The sequence below is a fragment of the Acomys minous genome (genome assembly GCF_964271855.1).
Source record: "Acomys minous genome assembly, chromosome: 15".
Classification (NCBI taxonomy): domain Eukaryota; kingdom Metazoa; phylum Chordata; class Mammalia; order Rodentia; family Muridae; genus Acomys; species Acomys minous.
The window spans coordinates 26,005,286-26,027,673 of NC_140497.1; the positions used below are offsets into that span (position 1 = coordinate 26,005,286).

Here is a 22,388-nt window from a genome sequence, read left to right on the forward strand (position 1 = left end):
GGCAAAACACTTGTATAGAAAAAGCAATTAAGTAAATAAATTTTAAAAATGAAGAAAAAGCAAATGTAAGCTCCACAAAGGGTTGGGATCATGGTGTGTAAACTAAGAAGGGGAAATGGAACAGAGCTCAGAATCCCACTCCTAGATGGAAATCAAAGTCCACCAGGGGGGAATTAAATGCATTTGTTAACACGAACTGTGCATTTGATTCAAGTCGGATGCTTCTGCTTACTATGTCTTTTTAACTTATCGTTAGTTTCTGGTCTTTGCAACTTTGCAACTTTCTGAAACTTGCTCTGTAGACCAGGTTGGCTGTGAACTCACAGAGATGCTCCTTCTCTGCCTCCTGAGTGCTGGGATTAGTCGTGCACCACCACGCCAGGCTAAGTGTGTCTTAGAGAACTAACCATGGTGGAGAATACAGACCCCTTTGAGGGCGTCTCCCAGGAAACCAATGAGATGCTCATTTTGCATCAACTCCAAGGGAGAAGAGGCAGTTGGTTGAAGTTTGTTGGCCCTAGCATAAGACAGGCAGACACTTGGTAGACAGCCAGTCAGGAGACCAGCATAGTTCAAAGGTCAGCACGCCCACTAGAAGGTGCCAAGTGTATTTGGGCTCCTTTTGAGGCAGGCCATCTTACCTCTTCTTCAGCACTGAGTTCTGAACGGGTTTGGGAAGGGAACCTAAAACTCTGTCTACCATTTCTGTGTACACAGGCAGACACTCAGCCTGTGTCCCAGGATCTTGCAGCCACCTGTGCCTCCTGTCCCCCATCCATCTCAAGGGCTACAAGTGTGTCTGTCCGGAGGGACTGTTTCTTTTACCTTCTGGCACGTGCAGTGGTAAGTTCCCTAGTGAAACGGACACAGTCCAAGAAGGCTTGCACCAAGTTAGCCTGGAAATAAGGCAGATTCCATTTCTGGATGAATCCCTCCTCTTCTGACAAGCCCTTTGGATGACCAGTTTGTTTCCAAAAACAACTTGATTCCATTTTTGTTTGGTTGTTTTGAGATTGGGTCTTGCTGTGTAGCTTTGGATGGCAAGGAACTCACTATATAGACCAAACTGGCCTCAGAATCACAGAGCTTTTCCTGCCTCTGCCTCCCAGGTGCTGGAATTAAAGGTGTGCACTTCCATGCCCAGTCCCCTTGATTTAGTTGTGTAATAATGCTAGAACATACCTAACAACAACAACAACAACAACAACAACAACAAACCTTAACATTTAGCCAGTTTTAATCATATGATGATATGAGATGCACTCAATTTTTTTGTGCAACCATCACCTAAAACCATCTCCAGAACTTCTTCCTCTTCCCAAATAATATTTTTATATCTTAGGCATTAATACTACTCTCTTTCCGCTGTACTTCCTGTCAGCCATCATTCTATTTTCTGTCTGTGTGGACTTACCTATTTTAGGTACCATATTTGGTGAAATTGTAGATTATTTGGCTTTGTTGTATTTCACTTAGAATAATCCCTTTGATATTACATCTTTGTGTTCTAACATATGATAGAATGTCTGTCTGTCTGTCTGCTTCTCTCTCTCTTTCTCTCCTCTCCTCTTCTCTCTCTCTTTCTCTCTCTCTTCCCCCCTCTCTGTTTCTTTCTGTCTCTGTTCCTCTCTGTCTCTCTTTCTCTGTCTCTGTTTCTCCTCTTCTCTCTCTCTCTCTCTCTCTCTCTCTCTCTCTCTCTCTCTCTCTCTCACACACACACACACACACACACACACACACACACACACACTTACTTTTGACTTTTTTAAACAGGTCTTGACATACAATCTAGGCTGGCTATGAGTGTACTATGTGGCCTATGCTGGCCCCAGACTCACAATTTGTGTCTCAGCATCCCCAAGTGCTATGACACCATTGTGGGCCACAACTCCTGACTTCATCTTGTCCATTTTTCATTTTTGTTTATTATAGTTGGAGAAGGAACACAGTGCACATGTGTTCATCAGAGGCCAGCTTTGTGGAGTTGGTTCCATCTGTCTACCTGTTCTTCCTCCAGGGATGGAGGCCAGACTCTCAGGCTTGCATGCCAGGCACTTTTACCTGCTGAATCACTTCACTCTTTATTCCTTTTGAAGGCTAAGTGATACTCTACTTTATGTATATAGTGCTTCTGTTACTAGAAATTAGATTTTATTTTTAAGCATAAGATGTCATATATAATTCAGGCTTACATGAAAGTCTTACACATAAATTAATAGAAGAAATGTCTTCTGTGATCCTTATCACATACCCTTACTTAGTTTTTAAGTGAGGTCTCTGTTTGAACACTGTTTTAATCCGATATTTACTAACACAAATTCCCCATGTTGCTGTTTTATCTCCAAAATATTAAAGTCTGCACAATATACTGAATATTTCTACCTAACCTATGTGACTTTTAAAACTAGAACATGAAAGTTTCAAGAAGAATAAATCATGTAAATTTGTTTTTACTCCAACTTATTTTTAAAAACCGCAGTTCGCGGGTACAGCTTGGAATAAACCATGGTTGAATAAGCTGTTGTTTCCCAGTGATCAACTCAAATTTAATTTTAAGCATTATGTATGTATATGCAGTCAAGCCCACATACTCAATTGTTCTTTAAATAAGAAAAAGCATTTAAAAACTTTTAGTAGCCAGGAGTTGGTGGCAAACACCTTTAATCCCATCACTCTGGAGGCAGAGGCAGGTAAATCTCTGAGTTCGAAGCCAGACTGGTATACAGAGTGAGTTCCAGAACAACCAGAGCAATGCAGAAAAACCCTGTCTTGAGAAACAAACAAAGAAACACAATTCTTTTATTTTTTTTTTCTTTTTGATTTTGGTTTTTGAGACAGTATCTCTCTGTGTTAGCCTTGGCTGTCATGGCCTTGCTTTGTAGACCAAGTTGGCCTCAAACTCACTGAGATCTGTCTGCTTCTGCCTCCCAAGTGCTGAGATTAAAGATGTGCACCACCACGCCTGGCCTGGAAACACAATTCTTTAGTAGCAAGGCTGGGTGGTTCAGCCAGACCCTTCCATCAAAAGCCAGAAATACCTAGTGCCTTGGGAAAGCTAAGCAACTCTAGAATTTGGACATATAACCCATGTGTTTAGAAGTATGGTGCTCATGTACATGTGCTGCAGAGATGTGAGACATCTGTATGGAGCTGAAGATGAGGCTCAGAAGGGAGGCTGAGATTCATCTGAAATATAATCCAATAGCAAATGTCTCCCTTCCCTTTGTAGGGTTAAAAGTTGTGTTTTCTTCTGGTAAACGCCTATACTTGTTGAAAGTCAGCTCTATGGGGACCGCTATAGAGAGAACTCTGGTTGAAGAGCATGCCGGGAACTTCTATTTATTGGATATTGATTGGAAAAGGAACTTCATCTATTGGTCAAATGCCCAGGGACATCTTGTTTATTCAGCTGGATATTCAGGACAAAAACAAGAGATCTGGACCCAGCATACAGGTGAGCAGTGGTAATAACCATCTTGGGTTTTCCCTTTATTTTCTAGTTCTAAAATGTGTAGGGCCAAAAGAGCATACCCATCCCTAATCTGAATGTTCCTTTATATCAAAGAGTAGGTGTGACTAATTGGATGTGTTATTTCTTATTGACCCATTGTTCTTTGGCATGACCATTGCCATGAGGTTAACTAGTAGTATAAGGGTTTAAAGTATTTGCTTTTCTGGCTTTAAGACAGGAAAGAATAGAGAAAAGGGGGTGGGGGCTTTTCATTCTTCAGTTTTGCATTGCAGATTTTTCATACTCTAATTTAAAAGTCATTTGCAATGCAGATTTCAGAGAGAAAAAGCAAGATATTTTCTTAATATGGCAGTATATACTTTCCCTTCCCACACTCCTAAATGTCGCACCTCACCCTCAAGTCCCCCATACTCTGCCTAAATGCAGCAAACATCTCCTCTATAAAGGACAGAGACTTGAACTCCAGGGTGAGCAATTAGATTTTTGAACATGTACCTGTGTGTTCTGCCAAATGCTAAAGCATTTGACACTTCTCCCAGGGATGTACAGGGTACCCAGAGAGCTGCAGGCAAGTACAATGATAGGTGAACAGAAACTTCTAGTGCCCCAGTCAGGAAACATTCAAGACAAACTAACCATGACAGCATCTAATAGCTATCTGGGCGGTGCCTGAAAGCAGAGGACTTTCCCGCTGGATGGACATTTGGCTTCTGGGTTGCAGTCATTACATCAAGGACTGCTGGTTTCATCTGTGCTGGCTCTATTGTGGAGCAGGAATAACTTTCCATGACTATAAGAAATACCTGAAGTGATCAACTTGTAAAGAGAAAATCCTAACTGTGCAAATCATGCATAAGTTAGAGTTGGCTCTTAGTCTATTCAGGATGACTTGCTGCTTCTAGACCTCTGGTGGTGGCACTGTGTGCCAAAGGTGGCAAATCAATTATGGACCCAAAGTGCTCACCTCATGGTCAAAGAGCACAAGGGGGAAAAAAAAGAAAGAAAGAAAGAAAGAAAAAAAAAAAGAAAGAAAAGGGAAGAAGGGAAGGATACCCAGACACTTTGGAGGCACTTATTCCCAACCCAGTTATCTCCCACTAGTCTTTATTTGTTAGAAGTTCCACAGCCCCCCCCCCATAGCACCACAGGCTAGGCATCATGATACTAATACATGAACTTTAGGGGGGTAGTCAAGATCCAAACAAACTGTAACAATGGTTAAACATGACAAAGGCAATGGCATCATTCCAGCGACCTAGACCTGTTTTAGTACCTTTACACCCTATCAGTACCTTTAAGTATCCTGATGTCGACAGTTTCTCTTGGGTGACTTATTCTTATGCTAAAGTTGAAAACAGAGGCCAAATAAGAAAACCTCACAGTAGATCTCGTTAAGAACCAATGTGACAATGTTCAAAGAACATTCTACAAACCTGGCAAGTAGGTTTTCAACCTTGAATCTAGAAAGGGCCAGGATTAATCCATAAGTCAAAATAAGAATGAGTGCTCTCTGAAAACTGCAGAATCTGACAAAGGAGAGAGAGCACTGAGCTTGGAAAAGAGTGAGTTCATGGATATGGGCAGAATTCTGGAGTATTATCTTACAGAGGTTCATCCCATGAGAGGCTGTGATGTAGTAAAGAAATGCTCCCACCCTAAAGGAAGAAGAATAAGCAGCTCACTAAGTCCTGTGTGTACTGGCTTCCCTGTGATGCTCCCACCCCCACCTCACCCCCACCCCTGTAACTAGTCACGAGTTCGTCTGCTCCCTCAGTAGTTAATCTCAGGTTCTCACTATCTTGCCCGGTGGATGTGCTGCAAAATGGCTCTCTGCATCCTGAATGAACACTTGGCTTCCCAGTAGAATTGTTGAGATTTAATCATTAGGATGCTAAAGTCATCAATAGATTAAACCAGTAAGGAGTTCAGAAATAAATGGGCTGTGAGAAGGCAGAGCCTGGGTAGGGGAAGCAGGCTGTTGGGGAAATGTCTGTGAAGGTGCAACTTGTCTTCCCCAGGCAAACGTCCTGGCAACTGTGAGGTAAACCTCTTTGTTCCATTATACACACTCTGCGGTGTTGTCCTGCCTTACCACACAGAGGCCCAGAAGCCTTGGAGACTAATGGCTGTAGATTAAAGCCATGGGCCAGAATAAATTCTTCTCTCCCTGCTTTTTATCCCATCTCAGATATCATGTTGTAAAGATTAAAAAACAAAAACTGATTAACATAATAGGAGAAAGGAATGTGTGCATATATTCCTCGACATGCACTTATCATAAAGCTTACTGATATAAAAAGGATGAATAATATGCAATCTATGGTTATTTTTTAAAAGCTAAGATTGACTCTAACTGGTAAAGTTGTAAAATAAGTGTAGCTTTGACTTGAATATCATTTCATACTTCTGTTACTATAACAAGTGGGACAAAGATGAAGCGATGATGACACAACGGGATTAGTTCATCAGCGCCATAAAAGATGGCTTTGAGGACCTCAATAATATATTATAAGTACTGGAAAATGATTCTTGGATTCTTGGATTAGCTGGATATTTAGAGTTTAATTAAATTCACGTGTAAGTGAAATCAATACTCTCAACATTTCTACTTTTTTGTTATTACATTTTGTGGTGTATGTATGTGTATGTTCTTGGGCACACATGTGCACAGGCACATGTGTCCATGTTCATGTGCATATGTGCTACATGTGTGTGAGTAGATCAGAGGACAACTTTCAGGAATCCGTTCTCTCCACCATGTGGAATCCAGGGATCGAACTCAGATTATCAGACTTGGTGGCAAGCATCTCTATCCATTATGCCTTCTTGCTCTTCTTAAGTGAAGACTAAAGTTTCACAACCTTGGTATTAGAGGCCAAATAGTAACCACCATGTTTTGTGAGTTTTTGTCATTGTATCATAGCAATGACCCTATACAATGTATGGATTACTAGCTATATTCTAAGAAAAGCTATCTATAGCATAAGGCAGTGCATAAAATTTGGCTCAAGAGCAATTATTTATCCATCTCTAGTCTAGTGAACAAAACACAACAAACAAGCAACCCCCAAACAAGTACACTCCCATGAACTGTGTTGACAAATTTCCCACAATGCCAGATTCCACGCTACCATGTGACAAGGTTAAAATGGATCTGAGAAGGATGTTTAGAAGAAAATTTTACACATTATGTCCATCGTTCAGGAATGATTGACTATAAAAACAAGAGCATGATACAATTTGGGCAGTGCCAACTTGAAACTCTAAAGACCAAAATGCCACCAAGTCTCAATGTTCTCGAGAACTTAGGTGAGGCAACAGATGGGTTATTCCATACCTGTCCTCATCTAGTCGAGTACAGGGGGTGTTTTATAAATCTACTTTGAGGCTATGTGTATAAGGCATACAGGAAACAAAAACTAACATCATGTTTAGAATGGTGTCCTCTTCTCAAGGCAATGTGCAAAAATCCAGAAAGAATTCCAAATCCAGAACCACATGCAGCCCCACAATAAAGAATTCTAAGCCAGTAATAGTAACTTATCATAAATTAAGAACATTAGCTGAGTACTACTTTTAGTCAATATAATGTATTTAATTACCTAAACCACCATCTTGCAGACTTTCAGACAGTTGGCTATTGCGAGCTTGTGTGGTCATCTGTAGTATGTTATCATAAAATAGCAGGTACTATTCTAAGATTTTTTTTTTTGCCTCTTTTAATTAAGCTTGTAACAACCTCATGAGAGAAGCATCATTATGATGCACTTGAGGACATTGAGACATAGAAACAGAGTTTTGGCCGTCTATCTTGATATTGCTCTGAATCTTAATGATAGATCACATCCAACCGTAGCTGAATCCTAGCTTAGTTCCAGCTGTAGACTAGCTATACTAAGCCTGAGTAGGAAGTGAAGAGTGCGTGAAGTTAGTGCCTACGTCGATCATTTGCCTTTGAGAAAGCATACCTGTCTTAGCCAGAGTTTCCATTGCTTGAGTAGCAACTCTTATAAAGAAAGTCACTTCACTGGGGCTGGCTTACAGTTTGGAGGTTTAGTCCATTGTCATCACGGCAGGAAGCATGGTGGCACACAAGCAAACATGGTGCTGGAGAAGGAGCTGAGAGTTCTGTATCCTGATCTACAGGCAGCAGGAAGAGAGAGTGACACTGGGCCTGGCTTGAGCATCTGAAACCTCAAAGCCCACTTCCTCCAAAAAGACCACATCTACTCCAACAAGGCCACACCTTCCTCTGTGCCGATGGGGGCCATTTTCATTCAAACCACTGCAATACCCTTGATTTTTTATGTACTTGGTCCTCGTCATACCTGCACCTTCTCATCATAGGTTTTCTCACTGTCTTTGCTCTTTTGGTGACTCTTCCATCCTTCCTGAAGTGATGTGACTTTCCTAGTCAGGTTTCCCCCTTGGTGTATAAATGATGGATTTGTATATTGACCTGTGAGAGGATGGAATGTGACTCTGAATTTACAGGCCTGTGTTCAAATGCAGGCCCCTTGGACATCTCCTTCAAGATGCAGTGGATCTTTCCAGGTGGGTGTGAGGACCAAAGGAGCTTAAGTGACAAACTGCTGGGTCCAGAGTAGTCATTTTGAGGCATATGATGCAAAGAAACATCTGCTCAAGAGACATTCTCCCTTCTCTCCTTGACCTTCTTGAGCCAGTACGAGAATGTACCTAGAAGCCTTTTCTAACAGAGCCTCTGTCCCTCCTGCAGTCTGCTCAGCAAGTGTGGACATATCCACCGGGAACCTGTTCTGGCTCCCCTGTGACCGAGGTACTATTCAGAAGACCAGAATGCCTGCCGCTGAGTCCTACACTCTCCACAGCACTCGAAACATTATACTGCAGCTGCTTCTTGACTGGCCCAGGAGGATGCTGTACTGGGTGGAGAATGGGAAGCCCCTGCAGAGCATGAGCCTCGATGGCGAAAACAGACAGGAAGTCTGGAGAGGCAGCTGGGCAGCAGACACACGGATGGCCTTAGACCTCGGGTCTGCCAGCATCCTCTGGACCACCAAAGGGTTGGGTAAGTATGGTGCAACAGTTCAGTGGATCGAGGCTGAGGACATGTGCCAAAGCTGCTTCTTAGCATAATGCTTCTAGCTGTTTCTTTTCAATTTCAATGTATTTTTGTATTTTGGGTTATGGTGGAAATGTTTGTTTTAAATTTTTAACTGACGCAGAATAGCTGCACATACGTATAGGGAAAATTATGATGTCTTGACACCTCAATATAATGTATGACGATCAAATCATAGCAATTAGTATATTCATTACCTCAAGCATGCACTGTTACTTTGTATAGAGAATATTCAAAACCATTCTTCTAGCTGTCCTACTTATTCTGAGCACTGCTTAGACAAAGACTTTGACTTGACATTTGACAGTTAACACAAGGCACTTACTTCAAGCCCATCTCTTATCTGACAGTCTAATTTCAGAATAAAAAAAAAGTTAGAACACTTCAGAAATAATAGACTTAAGAGCTTCAAAATAAAAAAGATACATAGTTGTTTTCCAAAATTTTGCTCCAAATTTATTTGTCCTTCCACAGCTAGAATTAACAGAAGCAAACTTCCTTTGCAAAGGAGGCACCTGTTCTGCGGTTAGACTTTGGTAATGGGTGTAAGCTGTAACCGTGCATGATTGCTCACCCTCTTACCTAAAAGCTGTCTTGGCCTGGTGGCAACATGCGGATAGCCATATTTTTTTTAGTGTGTGCTGCTTTTCTATTACTGTGATAAACCTCCATGACTGAAAGCAACTTGGAGAAGAAAAGTTTACCCAACCGTCCAACTTATGATCCATCATGAAGGAAGGGAAGTCAGGGAAGAACAACATCAGAAGTCATGAAGGAGTTCTGCCTTCTGGCTTGTTCCACCTGGCTTTCTAAGTTTGTTTTCTTATATAACCCAGTTCTACCTGCCTAGGGATGGTACCACCCACAGTAGGCTGAGACCTCCCACATCAGTCATTAATCAAGAAAATAGCTCACAGGCTTGCTTAAGGGCCAATCCAATGGAGGCATTTTTCTATTAAAGTTTGCTCTTCCCAGATGACCCTCACTTGTGTCTGGTTGACAAAAAAACCTAGCCAACACAACACATATTGAGATGGCAAAGCCTTAGCTGATGTCCCTTCATGTTAGACCTAAGATTCCCCACTGTCTCAGAGCTTAAGACATTCATTGGTTACTTTTCACCTGTGAAACTTGCAAGGAGGGGAATGCACTCCCTTGGAGGGCTGGACCTCCATTACATAGCACCAAGGCATCCCACCATGCTCTAGGTCACCATGCTCTTGGTTCTTCCCTAGGTTTGCACAGTTTTAGCCTATTAAAAAACCGAACATGCTCATTGAACGCATCCTGGAGTGATGTGGTTATGGTGGCCCATGAGCCCTACCTGGTGACTGCCGACAAGGCAGCACTTGTGCTGTGGAACAGGAAGACACTGGAGCCCTTCTCCACACTGAAGGAGCCACACATAAAGAAAATGATCATCTTGGCGGAGAACCAGGAAGTGCTAGGCAAGTCTTTCTATGTGGGGCCATCCCCCATGTTTTTTAGGGTACAATCCTGGGGTATCCTTTTGTTTATATTGGCATATCTACTTTTCAGACCAGTTACCCTCCCCACTAACTTGTTAATATTCTGGGACATTAAGTACTGAACACATAATTCAGAGTTGCTAAGCGATTTAGCCAGGTAACATTTGACCTTTCATCTTAGCAGTTCCCAGAGAGGTCTACCTGCTATGGCCCTTTTTGGGGAAAGCCTTTTTCATATTAGTGTATTTGAGGCTCTTAGTCTGCATATGAACATAGTTAGCTTTAAACTGTCCCCAAACTGATTTACCAAAACCCCATTCTTTCATTGGACACATGGCAGTGACATTGTACATGGGACTCTCTGTGATGCACCTCCAAGGCTGTGGCTACAGGCTGAGTAGCCTTTACCCAAAATATTTAGAATCAGGTGTATTTCAAGTTGTGGACTTCTATTTTAGGCTCTGGAGTCTTTTTCAGATGCACAATAAAATATCTTATGGATAAAACCCAGTGTAAACACTAAATTCATTTATAATTCGTGCAGACTTTATGCCCACAAACTTGACGTCATTTTCCTACAACAGTCCTAGTGTGCCTGCCTTTTGAGTGGGACCTGTGACGTGTAGTCAGGTGGAGAGTTTTTCTTTGTGACATCATGTTGGATTCAGAAGGTTTTATACCTTCAAGTCTTTCGGGTTTCAAGTTTTCAGACTGGAGTACTCACTGCTTTCCAGGGAATGCAGCCTTTCTCCCTTTGCTGGAGTTGCGTCAGGTGAAGCCAACTTACATATCATCCAGTCCTATCTTCTGAAGCAGGAAACGGAATCCTACCCCAGGTTTCCGAGCCTTCCTTGGTAGAAGCAGCAGCTGCCTGTGCGTATTGGGGAAGGCATCAAAGGGATAGAACCATTTCGTGTGCATACAATACCACACTCTCCCATCACTCCCTTCTCTGTGACCCACATAACTCACTCACTGGTTGCTTTATCTTGACCTTAGGAGATAAAAGGCATGAAGTCAGAAGATATATGCTTGAGGTGGTAACGTGCAGATATAATCAGTCTTCCTTCTTTAAATCCTACTCTGATTGCTAATCCATCTGTCTGGTAACTGCAATAGTTGCCGACAAATACTAAGTAGTAACCTGTGGCAGTGTAATTTGTGCATCTTAGCCAATGAGCACCTCGCTTGTGCTGGCTCTCAGCCCATCCCGGGGAACTAGAAGAACTACAGTGCATTGCTTAAGGCTAGGGACCCATCCCGAGAAGTCAGTGATTGACAGATCATGACATGATGCTCAGTTACACTCTGGGTTTCATTTCTCATATGCTAATAGAACGTCAGATAGCTCAGGAAGGAGAAAGGTACTTTCCCAAACCCAAAGCCAGGAGATGAGCATCTACGTAGCTCGCTTACCTAAGTGTACTTACACTGAATGTGCTCAGGGGTGAAGTAGAGCCATGTGGACACTCAGAGCTGATGTGGCCTTCTAAGGGATGGGACAGTGGGAATGTGCCCCATTGCTGGGTCTCCTGGACTGATTTGTTGACGTGACATTGTTCTAGATCCTGGGCTTAAGGAGGCAGTGCCCACTGCCCCTCCCCCTCCTCCTGTTCTCTGTGCCCGGTCCTCAGTCGCCTGCCAGGATGGGAAGGGATGCATCCCCAGGGAGTCCCTCTGTGATGGTGAGCATGACTGTCAGGATGGCTCAGACGAAGAGAACTGCTCCCGGGTCTGCCATCAACCAGGTCGGTCACCCTGTCCTCAGCGTTTTGTGCCAGGGTCATCTTCAGGCACAGGATAGAAATGGCTTGAGATTGTCCTTAATTGTGACCTTCCAACTTTCCCTGGACAAGTTTGCATGTCATTGTCTATTGCAATGCTGTTTCCCTAAGGACACAGTTCATCCATTTGGCTGTGTTGCCTGGTGCTTCCTTAAATTTGCTAAGTGTTTCAGTACTTGGCTTTTTATAGGATGCTCCACAGAGTGACCTAAATAGCCCACATATAAGAGTTGGTGTTCGTTTAACAAACTGTCAAGGTAATTATTCAAATGACTTAGTTCAGGTTGGTAACATAATTGGCCTGAGCACATTACTAAGCTTGCTAGTGTATCACCTAGACATTAGAAGTCAGATCAAACGGGATGCACTCTGTCTAATCCTCAGACTCCAGGACAAAGTGAGTTCATCTACTTTTAAATCTTTCTTCTGACCAATGTGAGCCTTGGGCCTTTTCCATGGCAGGAGTTTTCCAGTGTCTGGATGGAAGCAGATGCCTTGAGGAGAAATATCACTGTGATGGGGCTGAGCAGTGTTCTGATGGATCCGATGAGTTGGGCTGCTGGAGGCCTGCTGAAGACTGTTCCCTGCACTGTGACAACAAGACCCGCTGTATCCCTAAGAGTTGGCGATGCGATGGAAAGCCAGACTGTCTGGATAGAAGAGATGAACAAGGGTGCAGTAAGTTCCATGAGCTTCCCAAGGTGTGGTGTGTGTGTGTGTGTGTGTGTGTGTGTGTGTGTGTGTGTGTATGAAAATAGGGGTTCTGAGTCTCACTGTGCAGTCCTGGCTGACCTGGTATTCACAGAGGTCCACTTACCCCTGCTTTTGGGACTTTGGGACTAAAGGGATGTACCACCATGCTTGTCATCCCAGGATGTCTGGCCCCCAGGAGTACTTCCAGCTGTCTTATAGGTAAAGCAACTTTTTGGAAATTATGTTTTTTAAGTTACTCCGAATGACAACCTAGACATCACCATTGAGCATGTACTGAACCATTGCTCCTGAGGACAAAAGAAGCTAAGGCTGTATTTCAGATCTCTAAACACAGTCACCTCTGTCATTCAGTGAAATATATCACTGCATTGTTTTTGTAACATTATTTAAAGATGTCTTTATACTATTGGCTTATTAATAATCAAGTCTAATATAATCGTTTGCTTCCTAAGACTTACCATAGCATTGGGAGTTGAGAGTGGTCTGTTTGTGTAGGTATCCCTGGGTACACATTTAATATAATCATTTTATTCATATGACTTACCACAACCTTGGGGGTATTGGTTAGTTTTTGGTTTTGAGACAGATTTTCACTATGTGGCCCTGAATGGTCTGGAACTTGAAACTTCAGATGGCTTTGCACTGACACAGATCCCATGCCTCCACCTCAAAGTGCCTGGATCCACCATGCCTGGGGCAGTAGATTAATAGTGGGTCCTCCCTAGAGTAACTTTTAACTTGAGTTTCTTTCCTGTCTGATGGGGCTGGGTCCCAAAGTGACAGCAGAACACAGGAGAGTCTCTCTAAGGTCTTTTTTTTTTTTTTAAATCACTGGGTTGCTTGAAGGTTGCCTAGCTCTTACCAAGTGTCTCCTTTCTCAGTTCGTGAAAAATGCACCCCCTCTGAATTTCAATGTGAGAACGGCCAATGCATATCTTCTTCTCTGCATTGTGACGGCAACCGAGACTGCCTGGATCACTCAGATGAGGAAGGCTGCCCCATTGCTTGGTCCCTACAGTGCCCAGAAGGGGAGATGAAGTGCCCAAAAAGCGGAGAATGTGTGCTGTCAGAGTGGATATGTGACCATGATGTAGACTGCAAAGATGGAACTGATGAGAAGGTAGCATACTCCTCCTTTAGAAATATACAGCAGTGCCCCTGCCCGCAAGTAGCCAAGGGGAGTCAGTTCTTGGATCTTCCCAGGATGCTCAAGTCTTTCCTGGGGTATGGCATAGTATTTGCTTATAATGGACCCATTTTCTGTCATACATTAAATCCTCTTAGGTTCTTTATAACAACTAATACAGTGTTTATACTGAGTAAATAGTTGCCACATGGTTTTGTTTAGAGAGCAGTGACAGAAAGCAATCTGTACATATGTGGTAGAGATTCAGATTTCAAAAATATTTTCGATTCACCATGTAGAATCTCCTGATGAACCAGATTGCTGACTGTAGCTCTCAGTCACCACAGTGACCCATGCTCTCTGATGAGAAACTCAGGAAAACACAGGGGCAAAGCTCCGTGGTGGTACATCAGGGCGGTACCAGGAGCCTGTAGAAAGTCAAACCTCTAAGAGGCACTTGTGCTGTAGGAGAGCTCCAAGGATTAGAAGATGTTTGCAGGGCTTGAGAAGCCAATCTAAACCTGAGCTCTGAGACTGGACAGACTCGTTCCTGTCTTCCTTTAATTGTTACAAGAGGCTTGCTGAAGCTCAGGACTGTTCATGATGCCTGCCAGACACCAACTGCTTGTGCATGACCTTAGTGCTCAGTGGCTGGGACCATGTTGAAAGGCTCTGGGGATGACCAGGTGCACAGATGGCCCCCCCCCCCAGAATACGCAAGTCAGATTAGATGCAAAAGATGCCGTCCATTTTAATTCACTGGAGCATGTGTCCACTGCAGAAAGAGGGGAAAGAGTTCTAGTCTCATTTCCATATTAGACTCCTTTGCTTCTGTAATTTAGATAAAACGAAGACTTCCCAATTGGCCATTCCCTCACACACAATTTATTTATTTTTCTGGTTATTCACAGAACAGTTTATTTGCCCACCTCACCCTGCAGGCCACTCCTTGTGGGCAGTGGTACCCAGAGCTGTACTCTGCTTGGATATAGCTTATGTCCACAGGAAGGAACTCTGACGAGGGTAGCCCTAAGTTCAAGAACCTAAGCAGGAGTCCAGAACCAGCTCCATGTGAGGTTCTTCTCCTCCTCAGTCATGGCAGTGGACAAGTAACAAGTCCAGTGCCAATGGCCTTGTTGCCATCTTTCAAGGTGAAACTCAGGCCTTTCTCTAAGATCGTGGTCTGTAAGATGAGGCTAAGCTTCATTTATATCCTCTTCAGGCGTGGCAAGTTCCTTCTCTGCAGGCGTGATGACACCAAAGGCCACCTCCCAAGTCAGAGAGAACATGCCAGGAATGAAATGAGGCACAAAGAGCTCACGGCAGCCACCATTCTCCTTGATGAGAATGTACACCGGATCCTCAACTTTCTGGTGGGGCCAGATAGAGCCCGGGTTGACCACGACCGTCCCTCAGATCCTCCTAATTCAAGTCTCAGACCAGAGCCCCCAGGGTATCTTCTGCCTCTCCCTCTCCAGGCTTGTATAGAACATCTCAAAGCTTGTTATCTTAATGTGGATGCTCTTCTTATATCCCAGCAACTCACATTCCTCTTCCTTCTTAAACACGTCACATACTCTTGTGTACCTGTTGCCACAGTGCCATGGCTAGGATAGAGCAACCTCACTCTATAGGTAGCAGAAAGGGCTTTTCCAGATGCAGAGTGGGCACTGGGATGTAGGTGTCCACCGCATCCAGCAGCCTGTGCACTGACTTCACAGCTTGTTCAGTATCATGATGCTCAGGAGCCCATGATGACTGAACTCTCCTCTCCTTGATAACCAAACTCATCAAGCAGCTCCTGGGTCTTCAACTCTACCAGTTTAACCATCTCCCCATCTTAGACAGTGTCTGCCCTTGTTCACACACAACCACAACATGCTCTACCTCAATATGTTTAGCCAGTAATAACTGTCCCCCAGTCTGAGGCATGAGGCTGCCATAAACTGCCACCACTAGGATAAAGCCATCCAGAGGGTCAAGACCTGTGATCTTATTCTTTATGTAACTGTATGACCAGAGCAAGTCAATCTGTGTGGGCACAGAGGTTGGCAGCACTGTTATATAACTCTACATAAGGTGTGCTGATGGTAATACACTGAGCTTGCTCCTCTGGGGTATTGTCTATCTCCCTATATTTCTTGAACTAGCCCACCTCCCTCCACTGGAATTTCCATGCTGTCTCACTGTGGTCCACATGAGCCAGTGGTACCCACATTCACATGGTTTGCCATGCTCGTGGGTTTGCTTGACTTCCACTGCCAGGCAGCAGCACGAGAAGGGTGATGCTGGGACCTTCAGCACTGCACCTTACCTTATAGAAAGAGTCAAGCTGGTGCTGGAACCGCTGAAGCCAGGTGTCATTGCAATAGGTTGGCAGTTGTGATTTGTGTTAGTACTTGGGGACCCAGACCGAGTCTAGGCATGGGAGCCTGCATGCCTCCCTCACACTTTTGTACACATCAGTGAAACAAGGCCTTCTAAGCACAACAGGGTGGAAGCACATATGGACTCACAGATACTGAGGCAGCATGCACAGGGCCTGTATGGCTCTGTACCAGATGGGATCCTAGAGCTGCAAGGAGAAGTAGACACAAGCCCCCAACCCCAAGCCAGAAGCTAAATGCAATTGATAACAACTTAAAAATGAAAATTTAGTTTTCTTCAAGGGAATTTCATTGAGGAAACAAACTACTCTTAAGGGTAGACCAGATGTCCAGCTACTGAAAAATATCCTCATAATTTGTGTCCTTCTGGTATCCTTATAGAAGGGACTTAAGAATAGTCTCCTAGCCCAGGGCTGTGTCTAGCTTTGCAAACTCATTCCTTAGATGGATTAGAGGCCACTTACTGTCACTGTCTCCTCAGGACTGTGACTCCAAGGTGCTCCCATGTGGCTCATGGCAGTGGGCTTGTAGCAGTGGAGACCAGTGTGTACCTGATTTCTGGCACTGTGATGGACAGAGCGACTGCAGAGATGGCAGTGACGAGGCTGGGTGTAAGTGCAGGGCGTCCTCACTGAGGCAGAAGACAAGGACTTCCATGGACATGCTGCAGAACCCGGAGTCTACCCTCTTTTCTCATTGGATGGGTCTTGGTTGCACACAAGGAGCCTTTATAGGGGAGGGATGCTGGGGGCCGGGTTGTAACACTCTAGTAGAAGAAAATCCCCTGTCGTCCAATAGGTACTCCACAGAAGTGCCTGGATTCTGAGTTCCAGTGTGCTACTGGTACCTGCCTCAGCTTCAGCATGGTGTGTGATGGGCAAGAGGACTGTGCAGATGGTTCGGATGAGGGTGGAGAGTGTTCCTCATCAGCGTGCAGCCCAGGGCAGTGTTACCACTCCTGCTTCCAGTCCCCGTCTGGGCCGGTGAGTTGCTGAAGCTGCTGTTGGTTATCTATCCATCATGTCTGTGCTCTAAGAAAAGCCCACAGTGCACTCATTCAGGTTGTCCCTGATGGCACCTCGATCTCAAAGACATATACATAGTAGAGCTGTCCTGAATGCCTATCCAGGTACCTTCCCAGCTCCTCCTGAGCCCTGTTTAACCTCCTCCCCTATATTGTGTCTCTTGCTGCACTGTCATGAAAACTGCTCCTGTGGCTCCATCTCTGTTGTGAGCTATGGGTGAAATGTTGAATGGTGCTACGATCCAAATGTCTGTGAAGGTAAAGAAAATGATAGTGTGAACGTTTCATGGTTCTATGTAGATATTTGGAACCTGCCCTACTGTTAAGTTGAGAACTGGCTATGTTAAGGCAGCTTCCTGCAGGGGGCTCTATTTTCATAATATAAAAAAAAAAAGTATCCTGATATTTGGTTACACCAGCTCACCACTGGCAGATGGCTAATTCAGTTATCATCATGTGCTCCTCCTCTTATGGATCCAGCAGAGACTCTGGTGTTCTGAGCTAAACCTAGCCATTGTTAATCTTGTCCTATGATGGATAGGGAGTAAGAGGTACAGCAAGGTTGATGAGGCAAAGCAAAGTGACTATTCAAAGCAAAGCGATCTTAGTTGTCAAAATGGAATGTATCACCATGTGAACTTCATATGAAGATCAAAGGCCTTTCATCAATGCTCTTCTGTCTTTAGAGTATACTGATGTTTTCTCATCTCTTCCAGATGTGTGCTTGTGCCCCAGGCTTTGAGCTGGAGAGCAGCAGTCAAATCTGTCAGGATGTAAATGAGTGCCAACAGCCAACTGGTCAACCTTGCAGTCAGACCTGCATCAATACCGAGGGCTCATATACCTGTGCCTGTCACCCTGGCTACTTGCTGGGTCCTGATGGCCACACTTGTAAGGCAACAGGTAAGATGGGACTATCTTTTAAGTCCTGGATCATGAGCTTTGAATCCCTAACTCTGTAATTATGCATCAACCTGACTTATCCTTTCAAATATTTTTCCTGCACATCAAATTTATGGATAAAGAAAATGTGGTGTCTATCTATACACAATGGAATTTATTTAGCCATAAAGAAAAATGACATTTTGTCCCTTGCAGGAAAATGAGTAGAGCTGGAGATTATGTTAAGTGAAATAAGCCAGACAAGTAGTTTTCCTCTTCTATGTGAAATCTAAGTTTAAATATAAATAGATGCACTACATGAAAAAAATGAGCATGACTATGAGTGGAACAAAAAGGATTAAATGGAGGGTGGAGAATAAGAGAAGGTAATAGAAGGAAGGGAGATAAAATATCACATATTTTCTCTTATGTGTAGTATTTGTGCATGTGCCTATATGACATGAAAGAAAACTTGGGACTATTTGAAAAATGAAAGTGGACCAACATTGTGGGGAATGATAATGAAGGGAGAGAGTGGATGTTATCAAGGTACAATAATTCAAATGTCATAATGAAATTCATTATTTGGAACACTAAATAAGAAAATAAATAAGATGTTATTTTCTATTTAAGCTAGTAATTGCTGTATTCTATATAAATTTAAGTTGTGTTTATTCTTGTAACCATTTTGTTATGAAACACTTCTTCCATTTGAGCTAAATGGCAGCCCAGCCTTGGCAACAATAAGCCAAAGGCCATGTTATGTATCACATCCTTTCATTTATTAGCCTGTGATAATCTTCACTGTACCAACTCCTTTATGTTTACCTTGAAAGCCATTTCTTTTTGGCAGGTGCTGAGCCAATCCTGCTTATTTCAATCGAGTTTAACCTATTCCTTTCTGGACTGAGAAGCTTAAAAGAAGATATCTTGGCAACTACAGACAAGAACTTGGCTATTTACTCTGTGGACTATGACTTGGTGGATCAGAAAATCTTCTGGGCAGATCCCAATGCAGAAAGTATAAGGTGGATAAGTATGTCCACAAAGAAGGATGGGATGGTGGTGAGAGGTATGACCCTCTGGGAAGGTCTTATTAAATGCACAGAGCAGAAACAGCACATTGAGGGACCATTAATGTAAACTGGATTTGGGTTCTATTTCTTCAATTGAAAGATACCAAGGCTTGTTGGCTAGTAAGAAACAGAAAGACACATTCATTGTCATCTCAATGGACATGGGCTCCACCAAGTTGAACCCCATTGACCACTGCTTTAATGATATCTTTCTCTATAATAGTATTTTGGGACATTAATATGCATACATGAGTTGGAAACTGAATGACTGTGGCATGCAAGTCTAGAATCTCTTGGCTGAAGCTTACTGAAGTTATGATTTAGCATAAGCATACCTATTGAATTGTCTCTTTAGGGATACGGCCAAGCTGTATAGGAGTTGATTGGATTGGAAGAAATCTCTACTGGACTGATGGGAAAGCTGGACAGATTTTGGCAATTCAGTTAGCTGCTCTTGGTAGAGAAAAATCTGAGTACACCATTGTCGTTGGTGATGATGTGGTTCAGCCCCAGGCTTTGGCTTTGGATTCCCTAAATGGGTGAGTCAGGTGTCAAAATACACTATTCCTCCCTAGTTCTATTCTGATGCTTGTGTTAGCTCAACCCAGAATGAATGAATTGAAAATGTGTCTGGTTTTAGATCTAGTGTTCACTGATATAAGCCCAATTCATGATTATTAAACATTCCAAAACCTTGGAGAAAGAAGCCAAGTGGTTTCTAAGGCATGCAAATAGAGTCCTGGAACACAGTTATGAGCTTTAAATGGCAGATAATGAGAGAAGGGAACTAGTAAAAATGATTAATTTATGATCATTTAGACTTGAATTAAGCTTGAGTTATCCCACTTACAGTCTTTTCTTTCTGAAAAAGCCTGTGATTTAATCATTTAAAATTTTAGAGTGTGTGTGTGTGTGTGTGTGTGTGTGTGTGTGTGTGTGTGTGTATGTGTGTGTGTTCCAGCATCATGGTACATTGTGGAAGTCACAGGAAAACTTTAAGGAGTTGGTTCTTCCTTCCTGCCATTTGGTCTCCAAGAATTGAACTCATGTGGTCAGACTTCAAGGCAAGAATTTTTGTCATTGACCCATCTCTCCAGCCTAACGGCACACAAATTAATACTCCATTCAGTCATTGGGATGGCTATATGTTTAACAAACATAAGAAAAAGTACATGAACTCTAAGGTCACGTTTGAGATTCTCTTTCTTTTTCTAATCTTTTTAACACACCTACCTCATCAGTAATAGTCAGGATGGCTCCAGGAAACTAACAACAGTTTCTAGTATACATAGTCAAAAATGAGGTCTTGCCCACACATCCACCTATGGCAATTTTTAAAACTATTTTCAGCCTACTTTTTAATTTTTAATTTTTCAACTTTTCTTTCTTTCCTTTTTTTCTCCTATATTCTAGTTAAGGAAAGACTGGTAAGTTCCCTGGAGAAGTTCTAGGTTATGGACTATGGTTACTCTCAAGCATTTTGTGGTTATTAATGACAATTAAACAAGCACCATAATTTCCTTTTAAGATTTCACAATTATACTTAAGAAACTTAACTAATTAAAAGGTGAAAAAATTAATTGAGCCATATCAATATTTTTCCCTTTTACAATGATGACATTAAATTCTAAGTTACTATTTTTAAGATGCATTTGGAGTCTTTTTAATCTTTGTAAGTCAATGTTTCAAGAAGTTGATTGATAAACATTTTCTTCAAGGCAACATACTCCCTTAAAGCTGACCTCTATTTACACAGATTGATGTACTGGTCCGAAATTGGAGAAGAACCTCAAATAGAACAAGCTGGAATGGATGGTAGCAGCAGAAAGATCCTTGTCAATCAAGGCCTCGGTCGGCCAACTAGCATAGCTCTTGACCGGTTAAGCTGGAAGATATTTTGGTCTGATGAGAAATTTCACTGCATTGGCTCTGTCAACCTAGATGGTAGTGGTGTTAGCGTAAGTGTTCTTTTGACATTAGGCTCAGTTGAAATATCATGTGTCCTGTGTAAAACTCACCCCAGAAAGCTCACCTTCACCATTGTAGATGATGCAGCTAACACAAATCAAGAGCCCCTTTTCAGTCGCTGTGTTTGAAGATGAAGTCTTCTGGTCCGACCTGAAGACAAGAACAATACAGCGTGTGGAGAAGGTGACAGGCAAGGACAGGGCTGTCCTCATCAAGCGCTCTGGACAGCCCTTTGGACTCAAGGTACGTGGAATACTCTTTAAAATACCTCCCGGAAAAGGCTCTGTCTATGAGCTACTCAGTCACCAAATTTAGTGGCAGCCATCCACAGTGATTAAGAGATTTTCGGGGCTGAGGCTGTAGCTCCATGGTACATGATAAGCAGGCATATGGCCCTATGTTCAATCCTCAGGACACAGGAAAAGAGAGAATGGAAGGAACATAAAAGTAAAGAGAAAGGAAGGGAAGGGGAACAAGGGAAGGGAGGGGGGAAAGAAAGAGGAGAGGAGAGGAGAGGAGAAGAGAGGAGGGCCAATTGACTTTCCATTTGAAAGGATTTAGCACTTAACAGCATCTAGCTCTTTTTTTTTTCAGATAATGCATGAAGTCCTTCAGCCTAGGTCTTCTAGCCCTTGCCTGGACATAGGATGCTCTCACCTGTGCCTTCTGAGCCCACGAGCCAAGGGAAGTTGTCACTGCCCAGTTGGCCTCCTGCTGGCAGATGATGGGATCACCTGTGTCTCCCCTCAAGAGTCTGAGTTTGTGTTCCTGGTACAGCCCACGGTTCTCACCCAGGTGCTGTTCTAGAGCCTTCCTGGCATGCCTGTTTGGTTTGCATTCTCTTTCTGACTTCTCCACATCCACTTGTCAGTGGAGAAGGCCCAGTCCCTTGGAAAATTCCTAAAACACAACTAATGTTTTAGTATTCACTATGTACTGCGTATCCTTGTGATGTAAAATGTCTTGATCTCAAAAGGGCTGTGGTGATCAATGCAAGGTTTCTTGAAATGCTTAAATAGGATGTGCATTTAAATTCCTTTAAGACATACTTAGCACACAGGACAGTGAGGTTAGAAGTGGAGATCACATTTGCCTCTGAGGATTTACAAGGATTCAGATTAGTTCCAACTCAAGCGGCTCCTTCGGATCTCTCACAAAGAACATTTTAAATTAAAATATCTTAAAGTAGTAGAGGCTAAAAAATACAAACAAGCAAGTCCCCACCCAATGGGCATGTCAGCGCCTGAAATGATAAAACAATGGTAGAAATTTTAGTGTTGAAGATAAGCTCCAGTGTCAGTGTGATAATAATTAATAAGTATCATTTAAAGAGAAACACCTTTAACAGGGATCATGTCTTCAAAATACATCACGTGATGGCG

The 22,388-nt window shown here is 43.0% G+C and overlaps 1 protein-coding gene across 4 annotated transcripts in view; it reads left to right on the forward strand.

Moving 5' to 3' along the window:
* Positions 1-22,388, forward strand: part of LOC311584148 (low-density lipoprotein receptor-related protein 2-like) — a 119,769-nt gene that overhangs the window by 16,116 nt on the left and 81,265 nt on the right. For all 4 annotated transcript variants that reach the window (XR_014774805.1, XR_014774806.1, XM_084758259.1 and 1 more), the window contains exons 12-26: positions 718-843; positions 3,230-3,454; positions 8,211-8,522; positions 9,812-10,024; positions 11,611-11,793; positions 12,292-12,507; positions 13,425-13,663; positions 16,538-16,667; positions 16,855-17,039; positions 17,797-17,983; positions 18,816-19,034; positions 19,394-19,577; positions 20,795-20,996; positions 21,085-21,249; positions 21,601-21,801. Coding sequence is in view for 2 of the 4 variants with exons in the window: in XM_084758259.1 (XP_084614385.1) it covers positions 718-843; positions 3,230-3,454; positions 8,211-8,522; positions 9,812-10,024; positions 11,611-11,793; positions 12,292-12,507; positions 13,425-13,663; positions 16,538-16,667; positions 16,855-17,039; positions 17,797-17,983; positions 18,816-19,034; positions 19,394-19,577; positions 20,795-20,996; positions 21,085-21,249; positions 21,601-21,801 (2,987 nt within the window). In the remaining 2 variants the exon portion in view is untranslated. The remainder of the gene's footprint in view (positions 1-717; positions 844-3,229; positions 3,455-8,210; positions 8,523-9,811; positions 10,025-11,610; positions 11,794-12,291; positions 12,508-13,424; positions 13,664-16,537; positions 16,668-16,854; positions 17,040-17,796; positions 17,984-18,815; positions 19,035-19,393; positions 19,578-20,794; positions 20,997-21,084; positions 21,250-21,600; positions 21,802-22,388) is intronic.